Source organism: Pseudopodoces humilis, chromosome 2 (genome assembly GCF_049639895.1).
Source record: "Pseudopodoces humilis isolate 2021_Gansu_Grassland_sample_001 chromosome 2, ASM4963989v1, whole genome shotgun sequence".
NCBI lineage: Eukaryota > Metazoa > Chordata > Aves > Passeriformes > Paridae > Pseudopodoces > Pseudopodoces humilis.
The window spans coordinates 12,906,073-12,920,003 of record NC_142201.1 but is presented as its reverse complement, the minus strand read 5'-3'; the positions used below and the strand labels follow the sequence as shown (position 1 = coordinate 12,920,003).

General features: G+C 45.6%; 1 protein-coding gene across 1 annotated transcript; it reads left to right on the top strand.

Moving 5' to 3' along the window:
• The first annotated feature begins 1,113 nt into the window (after positions 1–1,113).
• LOC102114093 (organic solute transporter subunit alpha-like) lies at positions 1,114–12,707 on the top strand. Its single transcript, XM_005516850.3, has 8 exons — positions 1,114–1,263; positions 2,705–2,856; positions 2,979–3,052; positions 4,412–4,570; positions 7,281–7,392; positions 8,281–8,427; positions 9,787–9,892; positions 10,369–12,707. Exons 1-8 carry the CDS (start codon positions 1,185–1,187, stop codon positions 10,554–10,556), a joined length of 1,017 nt encoding a protein of 338 aa, XP_005516907.1. The 5' UTR covers positions 1,114–1,184; the 3' UTR covers positions 10,557–12,707.
• The last annotated feature ends 1,224 nt before the right edge of the window (positions 12,708–13,931 follow it).

Sequence of the window (13,931 nt, the reverse complement as noted above, 5' to 3'; positions counted from 1 at the left end):
AGTACTTTGCATTTTGTCTCATCCTGATTCTTGCTGTCATTTTTGAGGACTGTCCATTGTGCCCCCAGGATCTTTTTCGTGAGGCAATCGCTTATCACAGCATAGGTAATTAGGACTGTCCTGCTCCCCCCGGACATCACTCTGTGCCCATTGTTACAGTGTGTCCTGTTGTTTTGTCACTCAGCGCTGTAACTATTAGGGTTAGCCAGCTTCCAGCCCGAGTATCCTGAGCAACTTGGTGGGTCACCAAATTCCATCGTTTCACTACTCATTCCCTTTTCCTGGAAACGGCCTGAAAATGCTCAGGCTGCAGAAACAATCCTTCCAGCAGAGGAAACTGTGGGAAAGTGGAGACGCTCTCGGTGTATTCCTACCCTGACTGTGCTTTCCTTCAGCGACTCACCTCGTTGCAGCCGAGATGATCGGGGAGCCTTTGGTGAAGGGCTCCATGAAAAGTCTCGCAAACACCTGTCCCATTGACCGAGCAGCTTTCCGCCCGTGCCCCGGGGCTGGAGGGAAGGCGGACACCGCCCTGGGGATCCCGCCCGCCCCTCGGCAGGTTCCAGTCCCCGCCTCGGCTGCCGGGACCCGGCTCCAGGTGCCCCGACACCCTGGGACTGTCAATATGGGCCCGGGGATGGCCGGCTGGGTTCTGCAAGCAGCTCCGGGCCGGTCAGAAACACGGGGAACGGCCGAGAAGAGCCGTGAACATCCGGGAACAGCCGGGAGCAGCCGTGGCCCGTGACAGGCGGAGTGGGAGCGGGGTGGGCGCGCTGTCCCGGCTCGGCGCTGCCCCGGGCCCGGCGCTGTCCCGGGCTCGGCGCTGTCCCGGGCTCGGCGCTGTCCCGGGCCCGGCGCTGCCCCAGTTCGGCGCTGTCCCGGGCTCAGCACTGTCCCGGGCCCGGCGCTGTCCCGGCTCGGCGCTGTCCCGGGCTCAGCGCTGTCCCGGCTCGGCGCTGTCCCGGGCCCGGCGCTGCCCGTGCCGCCGTGCCGGGGCGCCAGGAGGCAGCGCGGGGTCGGTCCCCGCCCGCCCCGGCTCGGGGTAATCATTAACCGGGCCCGGCCCCGGCACCGCGCCGCGCATCGCCGGCCGCACTCGCCAGGGACCGGCGCCCGGGCACGCAGCGACCCCGCCGCCCGTCCCCAGCCCCCGGCACCGCCAGGGGGCCGGCGGCCGCGCAGCCATGGAGGGCGAGGCGAACGGGACTCTGAACCCGTCCTGCGGCGCCAGCGAGCCGCCCTACTCGGAGGAGCTTCTCCGGAGTAAGTGGTGAGCGGGAGGAGAGGGGGCTGCCCGCTGCCGGGTGGCGCCTGCACCCGCCGGGCACCCGGGAGCTGCCCCTGCCCGGCAGCGCCCTCGGCACCTGCCCGCGGCGGGATGGCAGGGGCTGGCCCTGGCCCTGCCCATGCTGCTGCTTCTACCTGTGCCCCTCTCCCTGTCCGTGCCCCTGGCCCTGCCCGTCCCCCTGTCCCTGTCCATACCCCTGTCCCTGCCCGTCCCCCTGGCCCTGTCCCTGCGTTCCCCTTTGCCGTTCTTCCCCGGCGAGGAAATCCCCGAGCGGAGGCCGGCACCCGCCTGTCCCGGCAGATCCTCCTCCTCCTCCTTTCTGGGGCCCGAGCAGGCTTCGGGGCAGGGCGAGAGCACAGCGTGGCCCCAGCCCGGAGCCGTGGGTTGGGGATGTCACAGAACAGGGCGGGGGGGGCGCCGGGGCCGCCCGGGACCCGCGGAACCGAGCGCTGAACCGGCCCCTGGAGCTGCGCCGGGTCTCGGGCGCCGTCCGGTGAGATTTGAGGAGTGGAGACGTCGACTGAGAAGTGTACTGCCCCGCCTGCAGCCAAGTCTGGAAGTGCCGGGGTTTTTTAAAGCAGGTTAGGTTAAAGAGGCTGGGGCAGATGCTCTGCTTTGCTTTCAGGTCGGCTGCGGGTCCGGCAGGAGTTAGTACTGAACTTCTCCTAAATTAAGCATGACTCCACTGCAGTGCCTTTTTCTGTCTCTGGAAACACATCCCTTGGGACAAAATGCACTTCAACTGTCAGTTGTGGGTCAAAGTTGATATCCATATCCAATGTCAATGGAGATATAAAACCTATCACCTATGGGGATAGGGAAATGTTGATACCCATATGCAACTTTAAGGGAGAAGCAAAACAGATTTTGGTGAAGACACCAAGTTTTATATCAGGCTAGGTATATCAGGGGCTTTTCCTTACATTGTTCGTGTGTCCTACAAAATTCCATGAAGCTTCTAGTAAGTTTGCCTGCCTAAGGAAGTTTCATGTAGCATGCCTATGAACATATAATGGAAGCAGAGAAGTAATACTGAGTGAATATATGTTTGCTTGTAACCTGCCTGGAAAAGTTCCCAGGTTATGAATTTATTTCTGCTGCATATTTACATTCACGGAAGGATATTTGTCCCAGAATTCCCCCTTTCTGAAAGGGACTATTGCATAATGCTTTGAGAAGATGAAGGCATATTCTTCCCACCTGCTGTTTGTGGATCCTGGAAAGATTTAGTCATGAACTTCAGTATTGGAATGGTTCTGTGGAGTCAATCACTGGTCTGCCTGTGTAACTAGGGATGAGCGTAAGTATTTGCAGGAATTGACCAAAGAAGCTCCTCAGAGATGGTGTTGTTACATTAATATTTAGAAAACTTATGAAATAAATCAGGACTTCCTGTTTTCTTTTCTCTCTCTGCAGGCCTTGACCTACCAGGGAGATTTCTCTTCGCAACCTTGACTTTGATGACGCTCATTGCCATTCTGGTGTTTATAGAGGAAGCAGTCTACATCTACAGGAAAATCCCCTCCTCCAAAAGATCAATCATAATTTGGATTAATGCTGCAGCTCCAGTAAGTTAACACAGAAATGAGATAAAATTCAGTGTTGAAAATAGGGCTTCTCTGAAAATCCACAGGGGCCACATGAGATTTATCTCTGCCCTTCAGACAACCTTCCTCCCTTTTCTCTGTAGGTCATCTCTACTACTTCATGCATTGGCATGTGGGTTCCTCGCTCAACAATGTTTACAGATTTCACAGCAGGAATGTGAGTATTCTGCTTGTTTCTAGGTGTTGCTCCAAACACTGAATTTCTTCCTTTTTAACATCTGCTGCTCTTGGTAACACTGTCATTCAGTAAATTTAACAATTCAGTAATTTTTTTGTTTGAGTTGAAATCTCTTGGCAGCTCTTTCCTTGGAGGTGGAAATTGCTGAAACAGTTCCCAGTGCTGCAGTCCCCTAGTGTGGGAACATCAGTATGAAGGATCTGTGACTCGCACGTAATTGATTCCTTAGATTGACAGTCTCTTTGGAGCAGTAGTCTGTCTTTCCTCTCTCTGCATGCCATGTGGAATGAGAGTCTGGCCTGTGACTTCTTCCCTGCACTTTTACTAATGATGAGCCCTGGAGGTCTATTATTAATGGTGCCAAGTGAGCCCCCGATGAGTATATCAATGTAAAAATATTCCACAGTTGTCCTGATGAAAGCACTTTATGTGTGAGCATGACAGCTCCGGCATGCACAGAGAAGGGAGAAATGTGGTTCCTGCTTCCTGGAGGTGGTGGTACAGCCCTGGTGGGCAGGACCGAGTAGGGCTATGCCATGGCCCTGAGCACTCCAAACCTGGGGATGACTAAAAGAGGAGGGACCTCACAGTAGCAGGGAACACTGCTGGAATGTAGCAGCGTGTGCAGGTAATGCAGATCACCACAAAATTCCAACAATACAGTCTTGTGGCACTTCAAGTATTTAAATTTATTTAAATTAAAGGGAATTCAAATTCCCTTTTCTCCCTTGCCCAAGCTGCAGGCAGTGCAGCAGAGGACCTCTTTTATTGATTGGATTCCCATGTTTGGTGGCATAATCTGCAGTTCCTGGGTAGGGTTGTGAATGTGCAGCTGGGAAAGGAGGGAGAGGTGGGGTTGCAGGAGTCGGTGCTTTGTCTGCAGAGGAACCACACCCTGCCTGGGCCAGCACATTTGGTGATAGCTATTTATGTGAACCTAGCCATGTTTGCTGGTTGAAAGCCATGTTTGAGGAGAAAGAGGACTTGTTCTAAAAAGCTCAGACTAGTCAGAACCGGATAACTTATGGAAAAATACAGCCAGAATGACTGGGGCCAGGAAAGCCTGTGCTTTAATACCGACTCTGCAACCAGACGCCAAATCAGCTTTGTGAAATTCCACACATGCTCTGTGTCTCAGTTTATTCCTCTTTCAGTGAGGTTAGGGCTGTTCTGCTCCTCCAAGGTGATGGAAAGCAGAAGGTGTCTCAAAGATAGAGCTAGAATTTTCATTGATTGCCAAGCACAAGCTGTAAAAACCCTGTACGGAGGTGGCACTGGCCTGCACAGGCATATGAGACACACAGGCAAGTTTAAGCTGGAATACTCTTCCTCTCCTAGATTTTTTGCCATAGTTATCCACAAGTTCCTGATGATGATGATTAAAGAGTGTGGAGGCCAGAAGATGCTCCTCAGGAGGTTTGAAAATGGTCGCTTCACCATCAGCACCGGCCCCTGCTGCTGCTGCTGCCCTTGTCTGCCTCGTGTGCCCATCACCAGGTGAGTCGTCCCTTTATGATTTCCCAGCTTGAAAACGGCTGCTGGAATTCAGCCTGCTTGGCAGGGCCAGGCTAGCAGCAAAGCTTCCCAAAAGTCAGTCTCAGGCCATCTCAAGATGTCTCTTTTAAACAGCATCATCACTTTGGGGCTGTACACTACCATTAATTCATTTCGTTCCTATAATGGAGAGGTGTGTGGGAAGAGAAATTTCTGCTCTAGAAAACCTAATAATTGACATTTCAGTTTCTTTTCATTCCAGAAGGGAAAAATACCCAATCTTGAGACTGGGTATTTTTCACAAACAGAATTGTCAAATGGAGGCTCTCTTGATAGAAAATTTCTCTCACTTTGATAAAATTGAAATGTTTCATTCTGACATGAACTTTAAAACTACTTGAGATTAATATAATTTTTAGAACAAAAAGTAGATGTAATTCTTGCAAAGCTTTGTTCTCAATGAAATGGCATTGTCTGGTGAGGCAAAAGAAGATGTTTTCTTCTTCTAAACTTAGCATTAAAGCATCTTTGAGAAGTGGGGTAAGGATGGAGAGCTACAGGAGCCAATATACTGTAACATAAACCTGTCCTCCTTTGAGCACTGCCTGGTGGTGCTCCTGCTCTGGTTAACATCACCCCGTCACTTACACACCACTCCACAGCCTGGACACCTCGTGTATTTCCCTGAGCTTTCCTACTGGCATGGAGCATGAAGCTGTTTCTCTCATTATAAGCAAAATCTAAGAGATTGAGCTTACAAAAGAGACTTTTCTATGAGGGTGTGGGCTTTAGTGTCAGAGGGTCCTAGAGGACTGTATGATCTGTTTGAAGAAAAGCATCAAACAGAACACAGCACAATGGTTTCTGATGCATTTTCAAAAATTCTAATTTTTATTACAATCATTTTTCCTTAAGCTGTCTCATTTGGTATTAGAATTTAAACTTTCATTTCCATAATTTTATTTTAATAGAGTAACATTAATTATTTACAAGGGGACGGTATGACGAAGAAGAGGTAGTAAACCAACCCAAAGATGCATTTTGTTTTTCTTCCCATGTCTGTCACCCTCTGTATAGGTTGTGGTAGCTGGGAGATTGGGAGAGGATCCCCCACTCTGCCCTGTTGTTGTTCAGCCCAGTGGCAGCTTATGCAGGATGATGTCAGCTACTACGGACTCATTTCAGGAGCCAGACAGCGCCTACTACTACTGGCAGGAAGGACAGCTGTCTGTTTAAAATTAAAAAAGGCTTTTTGCTCTGCAGAGGGCTTAGGCCTCCTTCTCCAGTGTCTGCACCACAGGGAAACCCATCTGCTCTCTGCTTCTAATCTCTAGCCTTTTTCCATTGCAGGGTACCTTTTTAAAAAAAATGTGTTGGCAAGCTATACATGAGAAAAGTAATGTTTCTCATGTTCCTTCCATAGGTATCTTATGGGGAAACAGGGAGCTACCCCAAGGGAAGGATCCATTTTTAAAAAAAAAATTCATATCTGCAGTGCTGGGGAGAATAACAAAATACAGATGAGGCAATGTAACAATCCATGCAATAGGGAGAGATGTGGCAGAAGAGATCTGGTGATCAGTAAAGATGGGCCCTTATTAACAAGGGAAACAATTCGTGCCATTGCAGTGACTGCACTGTTTGTCCTATCTATTATTATTTAAAGCCCTTTGGGACTAATAAATCTTTGAAAAGGCACACACTGAGAGGCTGGCCCATTGCAGGTCTTTCCACATGTGTTTGTACTGTTGATAATCCTGTGGTTATTAGCTATATTCATTGAGGAATTCCTATAATTCCTGGTTCGTGGCTATATCCTTTAGCACACTAAATGGCAGCCTGTTGTCTGTGCAGCATCTCTGATGGCAGTGTCAAGAGCCCAAGGAACTCCAGTGAAAACAACACTGAAAATGTGGGAAATAATGCACAGTAACAGACTAAAACATGAGACAGCTGTAGTAGCTGCAGCTTCTCCTGTGAAAGCCGAAGGAGAGTTCAGTCAGTCTGCTTTTATGCCCTCTGTCAGAAAGTTCATCTGCCCCTTTCCTGGTGGACTTTAGTGCTGACTGGCCAAGTTACATGTGTGTTCTGGACCCACGTTATACTGACAGAAGTGAAGGAATCCTGAGCTGTCCTGCTGTCCTTGTGCAATTTACCAAGTGAGAGGCTGTTCCTTTCTTCTGTTAGACTATAGAAGAGCAAACCCAGATTCTTACATGGTATTCTTCATGATGCACTGAAAAACTACCAGTCCTTTCAACTAGGTCTGTGTGATTCCCTTTCTTGATCTACCACAGGACTAGGAAGTGGCTGAACAGGCTGGTTTGTCCAATTTCATGGGAGAATTGAAATAATAAGGCAACAAGGCAAGAGCAAATGGCATCATTGTTCAGAAACCGGTTATGCAGCTACTGTCTCCCTGGTTGGCTTCAGGGCAGAGAAAGACATCATGTTTTACCCAGCTTTGGTTAGTACATACTTGCTGCAGAGCAAGAAAAGTACTATTTTTGTAGAGGCTTTATTAAATAAACATTGGGAAATTCTTGGAAATATTTTCTAATCTTGAAGCTGTTCCTCACCAAATTTTAGTAACATGCTACAGGATTGCAAAAGTTTTGCAGTTGACAGTATCCAGAAAATGTTATTAAGGTTGCTAATAAGATCTGGGCCTAGCTAATTGATTTAATTTTACTTTATGTTTTATTTTGGCCAGGCAAACCCTCTTTTGGCTGAAGATGGGCACCTTTCAGTTTGCTGTCTTTCGGCCTGTGCTCATATTTTTATCAATAGTGCTTTGGACTAATGGCAATTATGTCCTTTACAATGTAAGTAACTATTTTAATCAGAGATGGTCCTCAAAATCCATAGGTTTTAGGGCTGATGTAACTATCTTAGCCTACAACTAATCTGAGACCACTTCCATGTGAGTCCTTACTGTAGTCTTTTGAGATCCTGATATAATTTCTGCCTTCCTCGACTCTCTTGGAAAGGAATTGGGCATCAGGGGGTGGCAGGGAGGGGCTGGGCATCAGATTATGTTCAAATGCATTTCCCAGCTTGTATGGTTAGAATAGCAGGACTGCAAATTGCCCTGTGTATCTGCCCTGTGTTTTGTAAGGTACAGCCTTAAGAAAAAAGTGTATGTACTGGCACAATAACAGGAAGCCTAATTCTATGTTTTTCAGCAAGTCATGGTGATTTTTATCTGTGCAAAATAAAAAGATAGTACAGTACTTCTGCTTTGTGCCATGTAACCTGCAAAATTATGGAGGAATCTGTATCTGATAATGATTTGGCACCTTATGGGTAACTCAGACTTAAAGTAATATTTTTGTCGTTTCATGTTATAAAATGAACAGCCCACCTGAGATGTCAGGCTGAACACACTCTCATGAGCTGTTGAGCATTGCCAGCTGCTGCTGGGGTCTCTGAAAAGGCATACACTCCATGGCTGGCAATTGCAACATTGAGGGCTTGTGTCACCTGGCACCTCCCCAGGCTGAACACATCTCCGTGCTGGTGCCTGCAGGAGGAGAGCCTGTGCCAACACTTCAGTTTGGTACTGGGTGCTTTCCCCATGTAAAACCCAGCAACTGCTGCTGCCACCAGCTTTCATGGAGATAGAAAAAAGCATTTTAACATCATCCAGTTCACAGCTTCTTCCTGAAAACGCTAAAGTAAGTTTGTATAAGGTTGTGTGATTTGCTTCTCAGTTGTCTCCCAAAGGACCTGCACTGTGGATCAGCTGCTTCATTGGTGCCCTCACCCTTTTTGCTCTGTGGGCAGTGGGAATCATGTTTCGAAAAGTTAGGATTCTCCTTAAGTGTAAGAACATTATCCCAAAGTTTGCTCTTTATCAGGTAAGAACTTTAATATTTCTGGTAAGAATTTCTCTTAACTACTGATAATACTCTGCCTCTCTAGTTCTTGCTCCTTTGTTGAAAATTTATGGTATTTTTTCCCATTAAATACACTGTGCAAAGCCATCATTTTACCTGATTAAAGCTGCATCCCTTTGAAGCACTCTCCTTGGCTGCCGTTCAGTTTCACTTTGAGCCACTTTAGTCTCTCAGGAGTGCTGGAGATGTGAAAGCCATGTAAATCTATTTATCTTTAGACTGCTAAAATCACAACAGCACTTTCTGCGGGACTTGAAGGAAGCTTTGTAGATGTGGTGTCCTGAAATGCAATGTTAAAATGCTGGTGTGTACCTCAGAGAGGATATGTTGCATTATGTGGGCGGCTGTTGTTTGAACTGTTTCAGCATTCCACAATATGTTGCTTTAACAGTGTTTTTCTTGGCCATTCTGCACTTCAGAATTAGATAATAGTGAAAATACTGGCTGCAAATCATTAAATAATAAGGAAGAGAACCACAGAGGTTAGATTGAAAAAGCACAGGGACAAGGCCACCCTTTTCCACATCACTCTGAATAGAGTCCAGCAGAATCCTTGGATATGGGTCCTTGAACAGGACATACATGAAGGCTGGGGCACTGAGGTGAGGCAAGCACTTGTAAAGGCAGTAACAGGATGATCACACCTGCAAAGCTCTGTTAGGGTGAATTCAGGTTTGGGATGGCAAACTCTGTTGATGTGAGGGTTTAGACTCAGGCAGTTCCAGCAGCAGCTACAGAGGCACTTGGATGACTCCATGGCAGCTGAGGTTTGGCTCAGTGCAATGTGATGGGCAAGTGGTGGTTGCTGAACTCAAGCTGTGAAGAGTCCCTCCTACCTTCTGGCAAAGAAGCCAGTCTCATATCATTTGGGGACCACGACTTCAACCTGCTGTGGCAAAAAGAGGAGACAACAGGAAAAATATTCTTTGAGTCTTTCTTCCATTAAAGAAGAACATAAGCTCATGGGTCAAATTAACTGGCATTTTTTAAACACTATTACCTATTATTCAGAACTCAGTATTATTTGAAATCCCTGCTGGGAGGTCTGTGTATAATGTACCTCCCAGCTGAGGTTGAATGGGCTGAGAAGAAATACTTTTCAAGTCCAGGATTAATTTAACTCTCCTATTCAGAGCAATATCCTCCTGACCTTAAGATGAATTCTGCAGAATGGCAGGCACCCTGCTGGTAGAGAGGGGAAAGGGAGGACAAGCAAGGAGGAATGAGGCAAAAGAAGTTCTGTTATCAAAGCAGAATTGTTATGTGAACTATAAACCCCTTTCTAGTAGCTAAGACATTTGTTTTCCCTTTCTGGTGCAGTTTATTGTCATTCTGAACCACCTGCAGACCACTATTATCAACATATTCGCTACACAAAAAATAATTCCCTGTGCTCCACCACTCTCCTCTACAGCAAGAGGATCATGTAAGTTTTTTGGGGAAAGAATGTTCTTCATTTACTTATAAAAGTACCAGTTCAGTGTGGCTAATGCAATCTCTGGTGTTTTCCCAAAATACAAATTTCACGGTATCACTAGCTTTTGGAGAATCTCATTTTTTAGTTTAAAAACAAGAACAAAAGTTTTATAGCTGTCATGGCTGTAGAGAACAACTTGATAATGAGAAGAGCTGGAATCAGAAATGAGAGGAAAAGAAATCAACCTGCATAACTGCTGTTGAATCTCTTGTGTTTTTGGATGCATAATTTATTGCACACTTATTGATGGGCAATGCTGGAATTCTGTAACTGATGTCATTGCTGAGTGTGAGAGACATGGGGACAGGATGATAGAGTTTGTTAGAGAAGTGAAAATTAATAAGCCAATTACTCATTTTTTGTATGATAGTAATTTCCCCTTTTGGGGGCTTTTCTTTGTCTCCCTTTTTCGCTTTTCTTGGCAGATATAGCCCAGCAGCTGCTCATCATGGAAATGTTTCTGATAACTGTAATCTCCAGAGTGGTCTATCGGAGAAAATACCATGACCTAGAGCCTCCGGAGTGTGCAGCTGAAGAACCCGGGGACAAGAAGCAGACTCCTAAGATTATCCTGAATGGTGCAGTTATTGAAGATGGATTGGCAAAGGTTTAGAAGCTTCCTGTGCTCCTGTTGTGCAGGAGCTGTAAGATCAGCTTCAGGAACCTGTATATTCTTGCACCAAAAATAGCCACTGTCCATGTCGAAACAACTTCTGGCAGAAATGCCTGTGAGCTGCAGTACTGAAGGAGCAGTAAAGACAACTCTTGATTCTCCAGCCATGTATGCATGGTGTAAGTGTTTTTACACCATGTGATTTACTAAGATTTTATACCATTTTATACTGTTACTGAGCACTTGATGGTGCCAAACTGTCTTACAATATGATTTTCTTTTATTTTTATTTTTTAGCTATTAGAATGACCATGATTTAGAGTTAATTCAGGGTAATTATTTTTCATCTTTTTTGACTTTTAGAAATCTTATTTCACCCTGGACTGCTGTCATATGTCCAACACAGCATTTTTCCGTGTTTCCTCCATTATCATAGATCATCTCTCACTCTATGACGTGAGCTCACCATAGCTAATTCTGATCAGTATATATAGTCTCAGATGCTTGTTCTGAAATCCCCAAACCCATGTGGGCTGTCCACCTAGAGAAAAAATGATCTCTCTCTAGGGCAAGATTTTTACATTCCTTGGCAATTCACCTCCTAAATTGGTAAATACACAGTTACTGTTTGTAAATATGTCAGGTGTTCTTCCTGTGGACAGCAGGTTCTCTGTCACTGGCCTAGAAAAGGAAGGTAGGATTTGGAGTCTGGGATGTCTTCTGCCACTAGTCTGTGGTGTTACATGGTGCTGTGGTTCTCTGCTTGGTAAATGGGGATAATGATGCTCAGGATCCTTGCACTAACAGGGTCCATGAGGATGGGAGCGATTGGAAGGACTATTGGGGTGCTGGTCATCAGCCAGCTGACCATGTGCCCAGGTGGTCAAGAAGACCAATGGTACCTGGCCTGTATCAGTAATAGTGTGGCCAGCAGGACCAGGGCAGGATTGTCCCACTGGGGAGGGCACACCTTGAATCTTTTGTTCAGGTTTGGACCCCTCATGACAAAAAGAGCATGGAGGTGCTGCAGTGTATCCAGAGAAGGGCAAGAGAACAAAGCTAGGCAGAAGGAGTCACAGTATATTTTGGGTTGGAAGAGACCTTTAAAGGTCATCTAGTCCAAGCCCCTGCAGTGAGCAGGACATTTTCACCTAGATCAGGTTGCTCAGAGCCCCATCCAATCTGACCTTGAATGTTTCCAGGGATAGACCACCTGCCACCTCTCTGGGCCACACATTCCATTATCTTGGACCTCTCACTTAACAGATTTCTTCCTTATATCTAGTCTAAATATTCCCTCTTTTAGTTCAAAACCTTTATCCTTTGTCCTGTTGCAACAGGCCCTGCTGAAAAGGGTGTCCCCATCTTTCTTGTAGTCCCCTTTAGGTACTGGAAGGCCACAATAAGGTGGCCTCCTCCCAGAGCCTTCTCTTCTCCAGGCTGAACAGTCCCATCTCCCTCAGGCTGTCTTCAGAGGCTGAAGTGCTCCAGCCCTCTCAGCATTTCTGTGGCCCTTCCCTGGACCCACTCCAACACACACTGGGGCTTTATTTATAGCTTACACTGAATTAAAATATTGCGTTCAGTTTGGGAATTGGTGGGAAATTAAATATTCTGAAAACAACTAGTGAACCACCTGAAGCAGAAATTGGGGCTGAATTAAAATGTTTTCTTCTTTCTGATTGAGGTCAGAAACAATATTTTCTTTAACAACTGAAGGATTCCATTATAGTAGGAAACTTGAATTGTTTTTGTTTTGAAATGTTTGACACAATTTTTATATTTAATCTCTTTTTCTAAGTAGACATTCTGGAAAATTAATACAGACTCTTGAACTGCATTAATTTGAGAGAATCTGCACTTTATCCTTGAAAAATAATTTATGTGAAATTTTTTACTCTGCATTAGAGTGAGTGCATTAGAATTAACTGGGATCAGCTAATTTTTCTTAACATGAGAAATCTTCTTAATATATTTTAACATTATGACTATCAGCATATTCCTAAAGTTGCTTTATATCAGTGTAATTTAGGCCACAGGTACATATATAGGTGTGAAGAGTAATACTGAATTTCATTAAAGCATTGGGGATGGTTTGCTGTGAGTTCAATAAGCTTCAAAACTGGAAAATAAAATATTTTGAGTTGGTAAGGCATCTTTGTGTTTTCTGTAGTGGTTCTGCAAGGGAATGCTTTGATGGGTGGGATCTGTGGCATGGAAAAGCAGATCCATGTGCTGTAGCATGGAGAGTGCATTTGAAAACTGATGGAGTGTGTAAGAAGTTGTGTCTGTGGGTCCAGAGGAGGCTGCTGGAGCACAGCACAAGTCTTCACTCATCACTGTTGGGCTGGTATCTGGCATGTCTCTGCAGTGCCTGTCAAATACATCTTGTAAATATCAGTGTGGGCCTCATTTATCCACAGGTATCACTAGCTGCTGTGTTTTTGGATAGTTATTTAATACTTGTGACCTTCGTCTGACATACTTCAGCAATAAGGTGTGCTGTGGTGATTGTCAAGCAGACTTTGGGTTTGGCAGCAAATCTGTTTACTATGTACAGTCACGGAGATCTTATTACAAACATCACTTACTTACACAGAAGCCTTTTCAGGGCAAGATTGGACATACATTTTCTTAAATACATGACTAAGAGCTTTCCTGAGTTATATCTTATGTGACTGCAGCAGAATGTGTGGGCCTTATTGTTACAAATTTTGTTTTCCTTTTTTTATTTTAATTAAGACTTTCTTGCCCTCCTTTGGCTCAGACTAATAGCTGTGTCCTGCCTAATGGAGGTGCCTGGAAACAGGTGGCCTCATTGCAGGGCCTACATTCAGGTAATGAATAAGGTATATTTATTCTTAAAATGAAAACATTGCAAATCACCACCTCCAAGTTGGACCTTAATCAGTCTGGGGATGGAAAAACAAAACAAAGAGCCGGAAATTCCTCCAGTCTCAATTCTGATAACCATCCCTTTCAGGTCACTTTCAACCGTGTGTTTGTGATTGAAGTATTTGAAAACAGTTGACAAGAACTAGAAAATAAATTTCACAACTTGTTTTATATAGCTGTAGTAAAGTAATAAATGTTAGGGTGAGTGCATAACCTTTATGCCATGTTTGCCTGGGATTATTGTGTGAGGAAGGGTAAAGGTAATATTATCAGTGTTTTCTGTGATTAACAACATTAAACAGAGATAAGTGTACACAGAGGCGTGTGATTGAGGGCTAAGAGGCTTCAGGCACGTGGAAGAAATTTATTAGAACATGGGAAAAGATGAGTCATATGCTTTGGGTGTCCATGTGCTGAAGATGCAAGCAGGAGAGTGAACACTGGCCATGAAATCTCCTGGTGTCACGTAGGGGAATCCAG